An 18,259-nucleotide genomic window follows, 5' to 3' on the forward strand; every position below is an offset into this window, starting at 1 on the left:
ACTGGGTCAGGAGACGGGGTGGTGGGATGCTTCAAGTGGTAATGAGAACAATGTAGGGGATGGTTCAGGTGGTAACGTGAGCAATGGGGGGCGGCCGAAGAAGCTTTGCTTGCTGGCCTGCCACTCACCTCCTGCTGTATGGCCCGGTTCTTAACAGGCTGCGGACTGGTACCGGTCTGCAGCCCAGGGGTTGGGGACCCCTGGTTTAAGTTACCTAGCCTGTGGTATTCTGTTATGGCAGCTAGACCAGACTAATAAACCCAGATTATAGTTCACTTTCCTGTCATTATTCCACCTCCTTGCCTAGGTGAAACCTAACTTTTCCTGAGATTGCTTTTAATTAGCAATGCCTGCTTTTGCCATACCTTGAAAAGAAGTACTTTTCCCTTTCTTCCCTGCTGCCAAGTTCATACCATGTTTTGAAGCTTTCCTCATTTGAAGTAAACTTGGCCCCTGTAATTTATGCATTTAGGCTATCCCTTTTCACTGAAATTACCCACAGAATTTTTGAACCTCTTCCAATCCCTCTTGTTAACATTAGACTTTTTCACCTAGATTTCTTTTAGTAAATGCTATTCTCTGAATCAATATCTGCAGAAACTCACAGTTCTTGAATTAATCATTTTCAGAACCCTTTAATTCCACTCTCCATATGTTATTTGATGGTCTTGGAGTTGTTTTATGTAAAGGCCCTGCACTCTGGGCAAAGGAAGGCTGTGGTGCTTTTAAAATATTCCCCTAATTCTTGATATTTCTCCCTTCAAAAGGCAGTGTTTGATTTCTCCCTTCTGAATGTGGGCTTTAGTGATTTGTTTCTAACAAATAGAATGTGGAGAAAGTGATGGTACATAAAGTAACTTCTGAGACTAGGTCATAAAAGGCATCACCTTTCCTTCCTTGTTCTTTCTCTCTCTTGGATTCCTCACTCTGGTGTGGGCAGCTGACATGTTGTGATGTTATGAAGGCAGTCAAGGAGCCCTATGGAAAGGCCCACATGGTAAGAAACTGGGGCCTTCTCTCAATAGACAGTAGGAATTTAAGTCTCCTACCAACAGACTGTGAGTGTGCTACCTTAGAAATAGATCTGCTAGCCCCAGTTAAACCTTAGGTGACCACAGCTGCTGGCTGAAATCTTGACTACAACCTCATGAGAGGCTCTGAACCAGAACCCACCCAGACCCACCCTGACTGATATGAAATTGGGATAATAAATATCTGTTGTTTTAAGTTGCTAAGTTTTGGGGTAATACTCACATAGAAGTAGATAACTACAACTTTCATGTCTGGAAGCATGGGAGCAAGGAGATTAATTAGAAGATTGTAGTGATTTCTCAAAGAGATGATTGTCACTTGGATTCCAGTGAGTTAGTGAATTAGACTCTGAAGTGAGGAGGAAAGGGAGGTGCCAAGATGACCTCTCAGTTTTGACTTGAGTACCAGTGTTCCATCTACTGAGATAAAGAAGATGAAGGGAAGAACAGATTTGAGGCGAAAGAAATTTAAAAATTTGGTGAACCTACTTGACACAATGTCTAGTGACAATGACAAGAAAGCAAAGCAATTGAGCAAGAATGCAGTCTAGAGCTCAGCGAGGTCAGGGATGGGGATATAAATTTGGAATCAGAAGCAAATGGATGTAGGTTTTAATCATTGGACCATATCAGGTCACCTAAACATAGAAAGGGATCTGGAGCGAAGCTGTATGTTGTTCCATCATTTGGAGATCAAGTGGAAGAGAGGAAGTAGCAAAGAAAACTGAGAGTATTGTCCAGAGAAGTAGGGAGAAAATTGGAAGAACATGGAAAATCACTTAGTGAGAGTGTCTCAAAGGGAGAGGGCCTTTAGTATTTACTGCTTCTGAGAGTGAGAACATAAAAATATCCATTGGAATTGGCAACTGACTTGCAACTGATGACCTCTACAAGAGCCGGCTGCTCTAATTGGAGAAATATGAATGGAAGACAGACTGAAGTGAGTGGATGGCTGACTTTTAAACATTTTGTCTCCTTCTTATTGAATGAACAATTTCTATCTTTATTTGAGGCATTTGTTTCTTTTTATCTTTTCCCCCAAATAGATTACATGCTTTTTGTACATAAGAACTTGTTGTGGTTTCTCCAGAATCTCAGGGCAGAGAGCCTTCAACTTAATAGTTGAACAAGAAATATTTATTGAATTGAATTAGACTCTTGCACAACCAACAAAATATAGAACAGAGAAGAAAGAAAACTGTAGGTCATTAAAAACATCCCATGAAGGATTACTATAACCGTTTGAGAAGGACTTATTAGGTATGGGGGTTCCTTCTCCAGTCCTAGTTCATTCAAAAGCTTACCCTGTCTTAAAGAAATTTTCACATTTGCAAAATCAAAATCAACAAAGCCTGTTGGATATGCAAAAACTGTTAAATGGCATTAGATGGCTGATTTGCTTAGTATTCCTAAAATGTGTCCTTGATGCAAACAAAACAAAAATGACAAAGCAGAACAAAATAAAACAAAACCTAGATAAAATTTGGGCTGTTGCCAAATGGTTGAAGTTCTGAAAAGAAGAAATAAGGTAATAAAAAATGGGATGTTAACGAAAACCTAAAGCACAGTCACAGTTGTCTTTTCCTGATTGACTAAAACTTTTAGCACATATTTTAAAAGAAATGTTTTACCTTTAAGAATGAAAGCAATTCAAGTTGTGAGTGTCATTTTAGAGCTTACAGCATTTTTAAGATTCTACAGTGTGGAAAAGAGATACTTTGGGTTTCTTTCTAAGTCAGCATTGTGCAAGCTCAAGAGAATATTAACTGTAGGATTTTCTAGCTCTATTAAATATTCAGAAGCTTCCCTTTTGTTGTCTCTGTATCAAGGGCAAGTCCTGTAAACCTTGCTTTGGAAGCTCTGAACTGAGCTAAATAATCTGTGAAAACCACCATTTCTTTCTCTAGCGAGAACATATATTTTTAAAAAGTATGTAAAGGAGGAGAACCCAGCTCATACATGTCCATTCATGCAAGTTTCAGACTTTTTTAGATACTTTAGGAACAAAATGTATAGTTGACTTTGTCCAAATAATGAACGCACAATTGCTTTCTATCCTGACACCTGTTTGCTTAGTTATTTTTGCTTATGTAGAATCAGCATTTGGTTATTATATCAGTTATTTTATAAGGACCTTGAAAAAGTATTATATATAAAGATCCATAAGATAAATCAGGAATAAAGCTTAGGAATTTCATTTTCCTGGCTTTGCTGCTTTTGCACTATTTTTGAAAAAAGTTTAGCATGTGTGCGTGCATGAGTGTTTGCATGCATATATGTGTATAAAATGCTATTTATTGGAATACTGTAATATTTATTTTCTAAATATTTGTGTTCAGTAGAGTTTAAGATTCTTGTTTTGAAAAAGGTGAATTCAGAGAAGCAATATATGTTACAAAACAGAGAGCTTTGACCTTAGTCTCTACACCTCGGTTCACTTTTCTTTAAAATGAGATAATGGAATCTACTGTGCGATATGTTCGCAGGATTAGAAGAGATGCAAATTATTTTTTAGGACAGATGCCCTCACTGAATTTTACCTGTTAATATTATTATTGCTCTTGGTTTTAGATTGTTATTTTTATTATTTTTGGTTGTTATTTTTAAATGACAAAGGCAGTGTTGCTCTTGGCATCTTAAAACTATCCCTAGTTTTTTAGATTATCACTTATTAATCATATAAACTGTCATTGGTGGCGTAGCCCTGAATTTCTTACTTTCCTGATGTCTCTGAGGACAATGGACACTGAATTAGATTTGGGAGGTAGAATTAGTTAAAAACAGTATAAAACAATTGTGTAGTTACCATATTTTGCTGATTGGTTATGGATAGAAAATGTCTATGATTTAGACAGTTTTGTAGTATTTGGGAATGTTTGGTATTAGCTTTCATTACTAAGCTCTTATCTTCACAATTTCAAAATTATGGTCTGGTGCTGTATTAGCTGAATAACTTTTTATATTTTCTAGAATTGGCCCTTTTTTTATTCTTATAGCAAGTAGAGCCAAAAAATTAAAAATTTGTAATGATCTCTGTGAATAAAACTGGCTTACCCTTGTGAATGCAGTAATGTGTGTGTGTGTGTGTGTGTGTGTGTGCGTTTGCGACTCATACTTTTCAGCACCCACTAGTTTGTTAATCTCTTGCAATCTGGATTCTCTCCTATTTCTTCACTAAAAGTGCTTAATCAAGGGAAACTAAGGTGGCCTAATTATCTCATTCAAAAGTCCTTTCTCCATTTTTATCTTCTTTGAACTCTGCAGAAATTGGCATTGTTAATCCCTCTTCCTTGAAGCATTATCTTTCTTTTCTTATCTCTGACATTGCCCTGCTCTTGTCACTCAAACTGACAATCTCTTCCCTTATTAGTTCCCTTATTAGTCCCTTATTAGTCTTAGTTTATACTTTTCTTCCTAATCTATTATGTTTGTTGTTTTCATAAGCCTTCTTAAACATCCATTTGGGGGAAGTGGTTGGGTGTAAATAAGTGAACCAAAGTTGTGTTAAACTTTATGTTTGGCGTGGCCATAGTCTTTGCTATTGTCAATATTTATTAAGCACCACTCAGCACCATTGACATAAAATAGGAATAAAAATTCCTGCTGTCACAAGCTTGTGTTCAACCAAAGGAGAAAAAATAAAATATTACAGAAATGAGGGAAGTGCTATAGTAGAGATATGAATAGGAGCCTAACAAGAAAGTGCTTAATTTTGCCTTAGATTTCAGGGATTTCTTTCAAAGACTGAGTGATCTCTGAGTTGAGTCTTGAGTGTTAAGTAGTTCTTTGCCAGTCACACAAAGCAAAGAGGTATATTTCAGACAGAAGAACTGCATGTACAAAGGCATGAGGATTAGAGTGCCTGGTACATCATAGAAGATGGTGAGGTTCACAGTAGAAAGGTGTGTGAGGTCCACATAAAGAAATTTCTTGAATGACATATTAAGAACATTGTGTGTTATCCTGTAATTGGGAGCCATTAAACTATTTTAAGCAGATGAGTGACATAATCACATTTGTTCCCTTAAAGGAGTGCTTATTCCTAATAATCCAAGACAAGCTAATTAAAGGAAAATTAAAAGATAAGCCACTGGCATTGGGAATGGAGAGAAGGGAGAAGAATACTAACTAGAGGTATTTCAAGTCTGAGAATCTACACAATTCAGTGATTCAACAGACAAAGGTGTTGGGAAAATAAATAGGGAATCTAGGTACCAAGCTGGTTAATGGGTAAATGATGGTTCAAAATAACAGAAAATATAATGGAACAGGAAGATCAGATTTGAGCAGTATATTAGGCAGGTAGAGTTTGAAGTTCCTTTAAAATCTTCAATAATAAAATGTATAATAGTGTGATGGTTAATTTCATGTGTCAATTTGACTGGGCTAGGAATGCCCTGATAACTGGTAAAACATTATTTCTGGATGTGTCTATGAGGGTTTCTGGAAGAGATTAGCATTTGAGTCCATCCACTTGGGTAAAGAAGATCCCCCTCACCAGTGTGGGAGGGCATCATCCACTCTGCTGAGGGCCAAAAAAACAGAAAGGTGAATTAGTTCTCTCTGCTTGAGCAGGGGTGTTTATCTTCTCCTGCCCCCGAACACTGGCACTCCTGGTTCTTGGACCATCAGACTCAGACTGGGACTTACATCATTGGCTGCCCTGGTTCTGAGGCCATCAAGCTTGGACTGGGATTACACCACTGGCTTTTCTAAGCCTTCAGGGGGCAGACAGCAGATCATGGGACTTCTCAACCTCTGTAATCTTGTGAGCCAACCCCTCATAAGAAATCTCTTTTTATATATCTATATATATCCTATTGATTCTGTTTCTCTGGAGAACCTGGACTAACAGAGCCATTGCTTTGATTACCTCCATATTATTTGTTAATTAACTGAGACTGAAGAACTGTATGGATTTGGAGAATTATGATTATAAATCACGAAGAAAAGGTATAACCTGAAGATTGACATTTCATGCATTGATGGCAGTTGGAATTGTGGAAGTAGATGAGATTACCAGATTTCCAGAGATTTCAATATTTAAACTGTGGACGCAGATATTTCTGATTATTCCAGATTTCTGTAAATACCGAGAATTCCTTAGGTTAGAGTTCAGTTCATTCATGACAGCTTTAGAAGTATGAATATGATAAATGCATGTTTTTATTTATCTAGTAAAGCAGCTAATTGTATTGAAAATCACACTGGAGACCTTGTGATCTTGTATAGAGTCACTGTTGGGTCCTATTAGCTATATATAGAAGAGCCAGGAGATACCTATTTTCCTGGATTAGGATACAACTCAGTGATGTGAGCAAATGTATTTTCAATAAAAAATAAATTTTTAAAAAGAATAGCATCTCTGAAAGAGAAAAAATAAAGTGAGAAGAGTGGCATTGTTTTACATTTTTGCAAATCTCTTTCATGTCTGACTTAATAGAAGATGGCTGGATTCTCATATCTCCTTATGCATTCAGTCTGTTGTAATACCACATGTCATGTAGCTTCTGGAAAACGTCCCTGTAAACTGGTGTGACAATGACAATCAAAAAGGCAAAAATCATTTTAATATCATTACAAAACTAATTTTGATTTTGTAGACCCAAACAAGGTTCTGAGGACCGCTAGAAGTCCCCAGGCCACGCTTTGATAGCTGTTGATATAGTTAAATCGCTAAGGCAAGCAACATTAAGGTCGACCCTACTGGGTTTCCAATTACACAGCCAATCAGTCCCCTCCCGATTTTAAATATGGCTTTTCTGCATCTCGTAACGAAATTACAAGTTACACATAGGCTTTTGTTTTGTGGAATATAGAATATTTGCCTCTGCCCTCTGGGAAGAATTTGAACTGTTTGCAAGATGCCCAAGATCTTCAGGTAGAGGAGGAATTGAAACTCTAGTGTCCTGTATCCACATAGGGATACCTGCGGAGGTAGACTAGAGTGTACTTGGAAGGTCCTGACACAGGCTTTGTAGCAAGGAAGGGCAGATGTCCACTAAAAAAATCATCTTGAGGAGGAGGGAATACTAAAGTCCTAACAAATATGTAAATCTGTTTGGGGAAGGGCCAGATCCATTGGAGCTATGCCTGGGCTTGGAAGACTCTCAGGACTCAGTTACCTTGGCACAGGTCCTGTTTATAGAAAGGATTACTGAGCAAGCAGATATGGAAAAAAGAGAACAATATATGTGAGACCGAAGCTTGGGACACTCTGTGATGTACAGCAGAGGTGACACTGCAGGTTAGACAGCCGTTCATGTCACTGGGTAGAGTGTGTTTTAACCACACCACCATAGTGTTGAAAGAAACAGATTTATGAGTCAGCGAATCTTTGGCAGGTGTTTTAAAGCTAGTCACCTCCCGTCACCTTCAACTAATCCTCCCTTAACCTCTCTCACTTTCAACTGAGTAAAATCAAGGATCCTTAAATAATTCATTTTGGAAAGTAATTGTTAGTCTAAAGAAAGAGGTACTGGGGTACATAGGGCTTAAAATGTGCCCCCCTATGTAAAATCCTAGATCATGGTGGTGTACATCATATCAAGACAAACTGAATCATTTAAAAAATAAATTTAAGACAAATTAATATATGCTAAAGATGGAAAATTTGGGGAGAGTTTTCGATAATTGGAATTTAGGGTATACAATTCATGTTTATGTTGTGAAATGACTATATATAATCTGTTATTCTTATGACTCAAAAGGTATAGAATTTTTCTCCAGTCTAATGAAACAGTTATAAAAAGTATTTTCATGAAGTATGTTAACTGTACACTTTACATTTCATTGTGAGACTTAGAGAGGTAAAATGATATTGTATATTCATATTTGATGACTTTTAATTCTAGTTCCCTAACTTTGAATACAACAATCCATTATGATAAAACTAATATTATGTACAGGCCTCTCTTGCCTGTATCCTGGAAAATTATACTTGGGTGTGAGTGGATAGGCCTTGACTGTAAACAAACAACTAAAATTTCAGTGAAATCAGTCTGTGGCATAGAAAAAAAAAAGGAGAGAGAATGGTATATATATTGGATAAAGGTACCAAAAAACATGATTGAAGATATTTATTAGGGGCCACATAAGTCTCAGTAGCCAAAAGAAATATTGGGGTATATTTTCTTGATTTATGGAACCTAAATCTTTTGGGTTTTTTGTCTATTTCTATGCCTATCTATATATTTGTGTCTATATTTAATCTATACCTACTGTGTATAATACACATATATCCATACATATAACACATTTTATATGTAGATATAGACATAAAACATATAACTTGTTATAAACACATACATGATTATATACAGTTACCTGTAGCTTAATCTTCTTCACTGATTTCTGAGTTTAGTAATCATGTATGTGATCAGCTTTCTTCAATCTAGTTCAATACGATAAATGCAGTTAAGTTTGTGGAACTGCTTTTAAATGGTGAAACTTGGATGAAGAGAAATTGATTTTACCGGCTTCAGAAGAAGTCAAAGTAATTGTCAACTCTGCATGGAACCAGCAGACACTGGTCTCTAGTTTTCCCTGTTTGGCTGGCCTTTGAGGATAGACTTACTAATGAAAGAGACTTTTTCTCTCTCTAGAGACCACATTTCTGTAAACACCACCACACTTGTTAATTACGGCAAAAGTAGTACATGGGACTTGAATACATACATAATTAAGAGCATCTGCTGAGGTTCAGGTGCTGTAGAAAAGAAAAATTGCAAATGTATAATTTCTATGGACAAATAAAATCAGCTTAATGGTCACTGAGAACGAAGATCCAGGTTTAATCCTCTCTTGGTCATTACTTTCTTTGAATTTTGTTTTAAAATTAAACTTAAAATACATGATTAAAATTTTGTTAAAAATGTAAACTTTGCAGGCATTTATAAAATCAGTTATGATTCTCCTTTAGCAACACACTCACCTGAGACCACTCATACCCAGACATCACCACTGCTGAGGATATAGTGTTTCTATTTATTTGCATACACTAGTTGTACATAAAGAAAGAAATGGGATTGGACTCTGTGTATTGTTGTGCCACAGCCATTTAGAATAGAATCTGATACTTAGTATTTACTATGAGCCACTTGTTGTTGTTTAATATGTTTCATTAGTGATCATTCTGGGTCAGTATATATTGAACTACATCATTCTTTGTGATGCGATTTTATGACAATACCATGACTATGAATATTTACATTTTTCTGGGTCTTTTTGGGTACAAATAATGCTTAAATTAATCCCCTACATATATCCTTGTACTTTTATATACATATTTTACCAGAGTAAATTTCTAAAAGTGGAGATTTTGGATCAGGAGGCACTATGAGCTCTGATACTTCATCATTGGAAGTCCTTGCTCTTCTCGTGTATTGATTTCATTTAAGAGAGGAAAGCAGAATGAACACAATAGGAATGAAGCATTCCCATTTGGAAAATATATAATGCTCTCGAAATACAAACTAAAAATAGGTGTACCTCTTGCGGGATTGTAAAAACAAATTCCTTAGCATACATTTAAGTAACTTGTCTTAAAAATCTTCTCATAATGTTTATTTCCAAGTATTAAATTATCTCATTGACTTTCATTAAAAATTAGAGGTGAATTTAATTTTTCTTCAGATTTTTTCTCCCTTTAAGTTTTGCAATGAAGGTCCATATTTCTAACTGTGAATTAATAAGATGAAGTGACTTTTAAAAGACAGATTCTGTGTTGCGGCGAACAGAATTTTTACGTAACAAATAAATATTTTAAAAAGTGCTGCTTTACTAATTTCATAAGAACTGAGCACCTACTTCTTGTCATGGGTTAGGCCTTGTCCTTGGCTCTAAGGATAGATGTTAAGTCCTTGTCTTTGAAGAACTTGTGGGCATGTAGATTCAGTAACAAAAGTGTGTGAAAATTGCTACAATATCATCAGTGATCCTGGGCTAGGGAAGCATGGAGAAGGGTCACTTAATGAGTCTGGTTCTCATTATGTTTGTAAGTTCTGGAGCTTTTGAATTAGTTATTGAGTTCAATTTTATTTATTTATTTATTTATTTATTTATTTATTTATTTAGCTAGCTATTTATTATTGAAGTATAGTTGCTATACAATATTATGTAAGTTACAGGTGTACAATATAGTGATACACAATTTTTTAAGGTTATACCCATATACAATTATTATAAAATATTGCTTATATTCCCTGTATTATACAGTATATGTTTGTTGCTTATTTTTTACCTAATAGTTTGTAGCTCTTGATCCCTACCCCTATATATTGCCCCTTCGCACCTTCCTCTCCCCACTGGTAACCACTAGTCTGTTCTTTATATCTGTGAGTCTGCTTCTGTTTTTTTATATTCACTAGTTGCATTTTTTAGATTTGACATATAAGTGATATCACATAGTATTTGTCTTTCTCTGTCTTACTTATTTCACTTAGCATAAGGCCCTATAAGTCCATCCATGTTGTTGCAAATGGCAAAATTTTATTCTTTTTTATGGATGAGTAGTATTCTAGTGTGTGTGTGTGTGTGTGTGTGTGTGTGTGTGTGCACGTATATATCTCTACAACACGTCTTTATCCATTCATCTGTTGATGGACACTTAGGTTGCTTCCATATCTTGGCAATGGTAAATAATGCTGCTATGAACATTGGGGTGCATGTATCTTTTTGAATTAATGTTTTGGGTTTTATTTTTTTGGATATATATCCAGGAATAGAATTGCTGAGTCATATGATAGTTCTATTTTTAGTTTTTTGAGAAACCTCCATACTGTTTTCCACTGCAGCTGCACCCATTTACATTCTCACCAACAATATATGAGGGTTCCCTTTTCTCCACATCCTTGCCAACACTCGTTATTTGTGTTTTGATGGTAGCCATTCTGACAGGTGTGAGGTGATATTTCATGTGGTTTTGATTTGCATTTCCCTGATGATTAGTGATGTTGATCATCTTTTCATGTGCCTGTTACCCATCTGCATTTCCTCTTTGGAAAAATGTCTATTCAGTTTTTCTGCCCATTTTTTAGTTGAGTTGTTTGTTTTTTCTGTGTTGAGTTGTAGGAGTTGTTTATATATGTAGGATAATAATCCTTTATTGGTCATATCATTTGTAAATACTTTCTCCCATTCATTAGGTCGTCTTTTCATTTTGTCAATGGTTTCCTTTGCTGTGCAAAAGGTTTTAAGTTTAATTAGGTCCCATTTGTTTATTTATGTTTTTATTTCCTTTACATTAGCATATGGATCCAAAACAGTATTGCTGTGATTTATGTCAAAGAGTGCTCTTCAATTATATCTCAATAAAACTAGAAGAAAAAAAGAATAGTTCTAATAAAAAGAAAATGTTCTATGTTTTCCTCTAGGAGTTTTATAGTATCTGGCCTTACATTTAGGTTTTTAATCCATTTTGAGTTTATTTTTGTGTATGGTGTTAGAGAATGTTAGTTGCTGAGTTCAGTTACATATATTTTAATGCTAACCTGAAAGAGAAAATGATGAAACATACAAATATACCGCAATTTCCCCGTTTCTCTCAGCCTATTATATATACCTGGAGATTCTACTTGAATGTTTGCTTCGAGGTTGATTGACATAATACCTTCTATGTAGAACCTGGACGCTGAGGACTTCTACTCCATAATTGCTAATTGGGAAAAAAAAAGGGAGAGAGAGAGAGTTTGGGGCACTCTATGTTGGTAAGCATGGGCACTGAGCTTCTGGAGAAAAAGTAACTACTCACTGGACACACAAGCCAATATTTTAGTAGGATATTCCCAGCCTGAAACTGCCTTGGGTGAAATATCAGTTCTGTGAATTCAGTCAACATGCTACATTTTGTCTGGAAAGCTTTCTAACATTTTAATTAGTATTTAACATGCCTCTTTTTATTTTCATTTAATGCTTGTAGGAGTCTGTGGTCTTATCACAGGGGAAAAGGAAGAGAAAGATGGCAGTATAAGTTTCTTCCCCAACTCCCTGGTAAGATACAAGCTTCATTAACAGAATGAATGGAAGCTAACATTGGCAACATTTGGACCTGTGAGCCAATTCAGTTTGCTTCAGCTGTAAATTTGGCTTTTTTGCTTCAATATGCACACTTTCATTTTTCATTTCTGTTATTTCCTTTTTTCACATCATTTTTACCCCCACTAGAATATAGTCTACCTTATTATTTTGTTAATTTATTATTCTTTTATTAATTTTTCCATCCTTCTATTCATCCATCCAGCCATACTAAATACTAACTATTGTGACAGAAGCAGGAGGTACAGAAATGAATATGACATCGTTCCAGTCCTTAAGCAGTTCCCAGTTCAGTGAAGAGGAAAACAAATAAAACCTTCTCTTTCCCCATTTATTTCCTTTTTAATTTTTTTTTTAATATTATTCAATCTAACCTCATATTTACCCATCTCAGCTTAACTCAGTGAGTCAGGAACAAAAGAAGACATTTTCTATATCCAAGACTCTTAGATTTAAGTTCAGATAAAGTGCACAAGTTCTTTGCTAAAGGAATCCAAATGTGGCCTCTGGGTAATTCTAGATCTTCAAGGTTTCTGGAGTCACCCTTTCATTTGATACTCAAACTAAGTTCCTAATAAACTGAGATCCTATTCTTCATTCCATGGGAAGCACTGTCTCCCAATATCTCCAAGGACTTTATTGGGAGCTGCATTTCTCCTTATTACGTTTTACTTTTATTTGTTACTCTCTTATGGTTTTGAATCTCAGTACATATTTTGCCTCCCGTGGTTGACTGATGTCCTCTTTTTGTTCTCCCATGGTCCAATGCCTTCATTACTCAAAGCACCTTCAACACCAAGCTGTTTTGTACAACCACCTTTTGCTGAAGGCATAACAGAGCAAGCCTCATCTTAGAATTTAATATTCTCCATTGGTCTCCCAAAGTTCTGCTGCTGTACCTGTGGGGGATTTCTCAATTGTTTGTGCTCATATTATGGGCCTCTCCTCCTTCTCTTTAGAGACATTTTCCACTTCCTTCTCTTCAGAATTCAACTTCCTTCCTAGGTCCTCACTTGCAGGCTGACAGAGGCCAACTTCCAATTTCCTACCATGTTATTATGAAGCATACTTTCGTTCTCAGTTACAACTCTTGTTCTAGACCATACCTAGTGTCCTTAGCCTTTATAAATAAAAAATGACCTATCTAGCTGTTTTTTTAAGCAAAATAATGATGTACTTCTAAGGTGAATGTTGTATATTTCCAGGAATATCAAAGTTTGTTTCCATTCTTTATACTCTTTTTAGTTTCCTATTATAATGTTATCACACTCCAGCAGATTTACAAAGTCTTTAAAAGCTAAAGATATACTGAGTTATAAAGATTACAATGAAGAATAATACAAATACAAAAATCATCATGTAGTTCTTTAAATAATGCTAATAAAAATATTTATAAATGCAAGTTCCAATGACATAAAAACAGACAATTTTTGGTTTCTAAAGTTTTGTGTCTTAGAATTGTGTCTACTTAGAAACTATTCCGTTGCTTTGTTTATTCACAGGTATTTGTGTAGAAGCCAGAATTATGTCACAACACACACACACACACACACACACACACATACACACACACACAGACACACACATACACACACAGACCCTAAACATCCCATTACGTAGGAGGTAGTGGACTATTCTTATTAAGGTTTAGGAAGATTCTTTTAAGAGTCTACAAATTCTTGTAATTTAAAAACTGCTCCAATTCATTTAATAATGAATTATCAATCTTGTATTATCAGTCTGTTGAAAAAACACTGGAACAGTGGTTTCAAATTTTACTATGCATAGCAATCACCTAGGAAGCTTGTTAAATGCAAATTCCATCTCCCCAGACAAGAGGATCTGTGTCTGACATCTGGCGTGAAGGTAAGGAATTTGCATTTGTGTAAAGCTCCCCAGGTGTGTTCTAATGAATGTGAGCAAATTCCTTTTCTGGGAATATGGGTGGGCAATTTAAATAATTTCCAAGTACAAAATGATTCATGTTACTTAAATCCCAACCACCAAGTGTGGTATCTTAAGACGTCTTTGACCTTTTCCTGACAACATAACTCATTTAATGAACATAAACATCAGGTTCTAGTAATTCTTACTGAGGTAATAATTATATTTTTTAAGTATACTAAAATATACATAATAATGATTTCTGATATTTTCATAGTGCTTTAGATTAAGAGCCACCTTAATATATATCTTTTATTTTCACTTCATTGCCTGTCAAAAACAAGGGAAGTTGGTAGATAGGCATGGAAAAATAAGTCAAAGCCTTGAAAATGACATGCCTTATAATACTATATGAATGATGTACTAACTGACACAGTGCATAGAAACAAGTCCATAATTTGGAGTGGTTCATTTCTTTTTAATTGAGGTATAGTTGATGCACAATATTATATGTTTCAGATGTACAGCATTGTGATTCACAACTTTTGAAGGTTGTATTCCATTTACAGTTATTAAAAAGATTGGATAATATTCCCTAAGCTGTACTATATATCCTTGTAACTTATTTTATACATAGTAGTTTGTACCTCTTAATTCTTTACCCCTATCTTGCCCTTACCCCCTGGGGTGGTTCTTTGAAGCAGATAATCTCAGGCCAAAGTTTTCTTTTTTTTTTAGTCTTTTTGTGTATCTCTTATGTATTTGGCGAGATCTGTATATCTCGTCCATTGAAGATCAACCAGGGGAAAAAAAAGAGGTGGTTTCAATCTCTTCTTGAAACTTAGACCTTTTCAATGTCATGGTTGAGACGCAAGATATTAGGGAAGAGCTTTGGGTTTGGGATATACCCTATTATTTCTAAATAATGGCCTCCCTCCACTTGACTGATGACCTCCTCTCCCTGAATAATTCATTTGTTTAGACATTCAAGGAACAGTCTCTTGGTATTCATTAAGCATGCTCAATCTAAGCGCATTATCAGAGAGCACCAGGAATCTGCCAGCTTCTTTGAAAGCCTCTGGTGCTGACAAATGGCAACAGTGCCATTTACTAAAACAACTGGGTTTCAAGTTTTCAGATCTTTAATATTAAGAAGTATGTGATCCCAAGATAAATAAAGGTTTCAACATATTTGTATTCTACATTTGAGAGTTTGGTAGTTATGGGAACAGAATCGGGGGCAAAACTTATCAAGTTAGTGTCTCAGGTCTATCACTTTGTAATCTTATGACTTTGGAGAAGTGACAAACTCGGTGACTGTAAAAAGTGATGGTGTAGTGTTGTTATGAGTGTTGACGTGAGTTAATTACATAAATTGCTTTGAAGAGTGTCTGGCGCTAGTAAGAACTATATAAGTGAGAACTTTTATTATTATTCTATATTAGTAGGTGTGTATTCATATATTATTGACCAAAGAAATGTTGAATTAAAAAAAAAAACCCGCATCTTTATATAACATATTACTTTAACATTTGGAGTTCTTTTTCAGGACAGGAAGAAGACTGCCTTTTAATTTGTTCCTTAACTCTTTCTCTCTCTTCAGTCTTGATGCCTACTCTTCCCAGATTTGCTTTTTTGGACAAGACTCTGCCTTAAGTTGATATAATATAAATGGTAACATAGCTCAAATCTTTTTTTCATGTTCATACCTCATGACAATCTGAACATTATAGAAGAAACATACAGTTAAATATGGGTGGCTACCAAATTTCTATCAGTGTGGACTGCACCTAATATTTATGGTTGTAAATCTTGATCTAATATGTGAAGATTTCTAGGATGGTAAAAAATATCTGGAGCCAATTGTCTACATTTATTTTTTTTTCAGCCTGTTGCTCTTTAACATTCTTTTGCAAGGATTTTTATGCTCTTTTCACAGGTATAGTGTCTTACACAAAAGAGTCAAATTATTTTCCAACATAAATCAAAACTTTTTACCTATATAAGCTGAAAACAGAACTTGAAACATATCATCAGTGCAGCTCTAATGAATGTTCCCTACACATGTCTTCTTACACTTGAGTAACATGCCAAGTGAAATCTTCAAATATATGTTTATACTTTTTCTTCTACAGGGATTGATACATTTAGATTTGGATTGAAATATATTATGGTTAGATCACTCTGTGTTTCTTCTTTTATTTCTTTTTTTTTTTTCTCTACAGTTTATTGCTTTTGCTTCTTTATTCTTCATCCTGGTTTCAATCACAACTTTTTGCCTGGAGACACATGAAGCTTTCAATATTGTTAAAAACAAGACAGAACCAGTCATCAATGGCACAAGCGTCGTTCTACAGTATGAAATCGAAACGGATCCTGCCTTGACGTATGTAGAAGGAGTGTGCGTGGTATGGTTTACTTTTGAATTTTTAGTCCGCATTGTTTTTTCCCCCAATAAACTTGAATTCATCAAAAACCTCTTGAATATCATTGACTTTGTGGCCATCCTACCCTTCTACTTAGAGGTGGGACTCAGTGGGCTGTCATCCAAAGCTGCTAAAGATGTACTTGGCTTCCTCAGGGTGGTCAGGTTTGTCAGGATCCTGAGAATCTTCAAGCTCACCCGCCATTTTGTAGGTCTCAGGGTGCTTGGACACACTCTCCGAGCAAGTACGAATGAATTTTTGCTGCTGATCATCTTCCTGGCTCTAGGAGTTTTGATATTTGCTACGATGATCTACTATGCGGAGAGAGTAGGAGCTCAACCCAATGACCCTTCAGCCAGTGAGCACACGCAGTTCAAAAACATTCCTATTGGGTTCTGGTGGGCTGTAGTGACCATGACTACCTTGGGCTATGGAGATATGTACCCCCAAACGTGGTCGGGCATGCTTGTGGGAGCCCTGTGTGCTCTGGCTGGAGTACTGACAATAGCCATGCCGGTGCCTGTCATCGTCAACAATTTTGGAATGTACTACTCCTTGGCAATGGCGAAGCAGAAACTTCCAAGAAAAAGAAAGAAGCACATCCCTCCTGCCCCTCAGGCAACCTCGCCTACTTTTTGCAAGACAGAATTAAATATGTCCTGTAATAACACACAAGGTGACACATGTCTGGGCAAAGACAATCGGCTTCCGGAACATAACAGATCAGGTAAGGCACAATTTCAAATGCATGCCATTAAATACTTTATAGACCAGTATGTCCCTGAAATAGAAGACAAGCATTCTCATTTTCCACAGATGTTCATGAGTTTTCCGTTCTACCCCTTCACAAAAAATGTGTTTGTGTCAGGCTTGTAGATAGCTAGATTATAGCTTTTCTAAATGAATCCTAAGTAGAAGTCTGCATAGCTGGCTATAGAGTTCTCCTGCTTTAGTGGGAATGCCCTTTGCTGATGGTACCAATTTTTCTTTTGCCTGTTTGTTGCTTTTGTGCCAATGTTTCTTTGTTTCCCTGCACGATGTGATGGTACGATACTGGACATTTTCCATCCTTCATTCTCAAAATGTTGATCTCCATGTCATTTGGCTTGGCGTGTTTGTCTCAGTTTTATCTCTGCCACATGGGGCCATGCATTTTAACCTAATTCACAAGAAGAAGATATGTAAGAAGAATGGACGTTTACATTTCAAAGGCCTAAACACCAAAGAGGTGATATGTAAGATGTCCCTTTTCAAAGTAAATAGCTTCCTCAGTAATATTATGGAGGGTTCATTAAGTTTTCATTATTCTTAAATTAGGATATTTCAATATAATCCCTTTGGATTGGGTAAGGTGCTATGTAATATAATCAGCCCAACATTATTCAGGGGATAGATGATCTGCTTTGGCTAATCAATGGCAAGGTTGAATTTCCCTGTGGATTTCCTTTTTTATGCACTCTGCATTGGGCTTTGTTCCCTCCCAGAACTCAGTTTTGGATGATTTACTGCTTGAATTAGTTGAATTGCTATTCCTCTCTATTGTCATAGATAATCTAGGGTTGATTGTAAATTGACATTCAGTTTGCCAAAGTGATAGTCAATAGTGTCATCTCTAGTCTATTATGTCTACTACGGATGAAATATTTTGTAGTTTACACAATTTAGATTTTGTCCACTATGAAAAGTTAAGATATATGCATTCCCTATAACTTAGGTAGGTTTGATCTTTTTCTTGTAGAAAAATGACTTACTAGAATCCCATGTGAATAATTTTGCGTTATTTAGAAATAACACCAATTAAACAAAGCAAGCAAGCAAACAAACAAACAGAAAAGGCAAGTGACATTTTCACAGGTTCCCTCCTTAGCTTCCAAAAGTTATTAT

General features: G+C 35.8%; 1 protein-coding gene across 9 annotated transcripts in view; it reads left to right on the top strand.

Annotated features, from left to right (window-relative positions):
- The window catches only part of KCNC2 (potassium voltage-gated channel subfamily C member 2), a 208,089-nt gene that overhangs the window by 182,176 nt on the left and 7,654 nt on the right, over positions 1-18,259 (top strand). For all 9 annotated transcript variants that reach the window (XM_082418969.1, XM_082418975.1, XM_082418967.1 and 6 more), the window contains exon 3: positions 16,175-17,102. In XM_082418969.1, the coding sequence (XP_082275095.1) occupies positions 16,175-17,102 (928 nt within the window). The remainder of the gene's footprint in view (positions 1-16,174; positions 17,103-18,259) is intronic.

The sequence above is a fragment of the Balaenoptera physalus genome, assembly GCF_965194825.1.
Source record: "Balaenoptera physalus genome assembly, chromosome: 13".
In the NCBI taxonomy this organism is placed as follows: domain Eukaryota; kingdom Metazoa; phylum Chordata; class Mammalia; order Artiodactyla; family Balaenopteridae; genus Balaenoptera; species Balaenoptera physalus.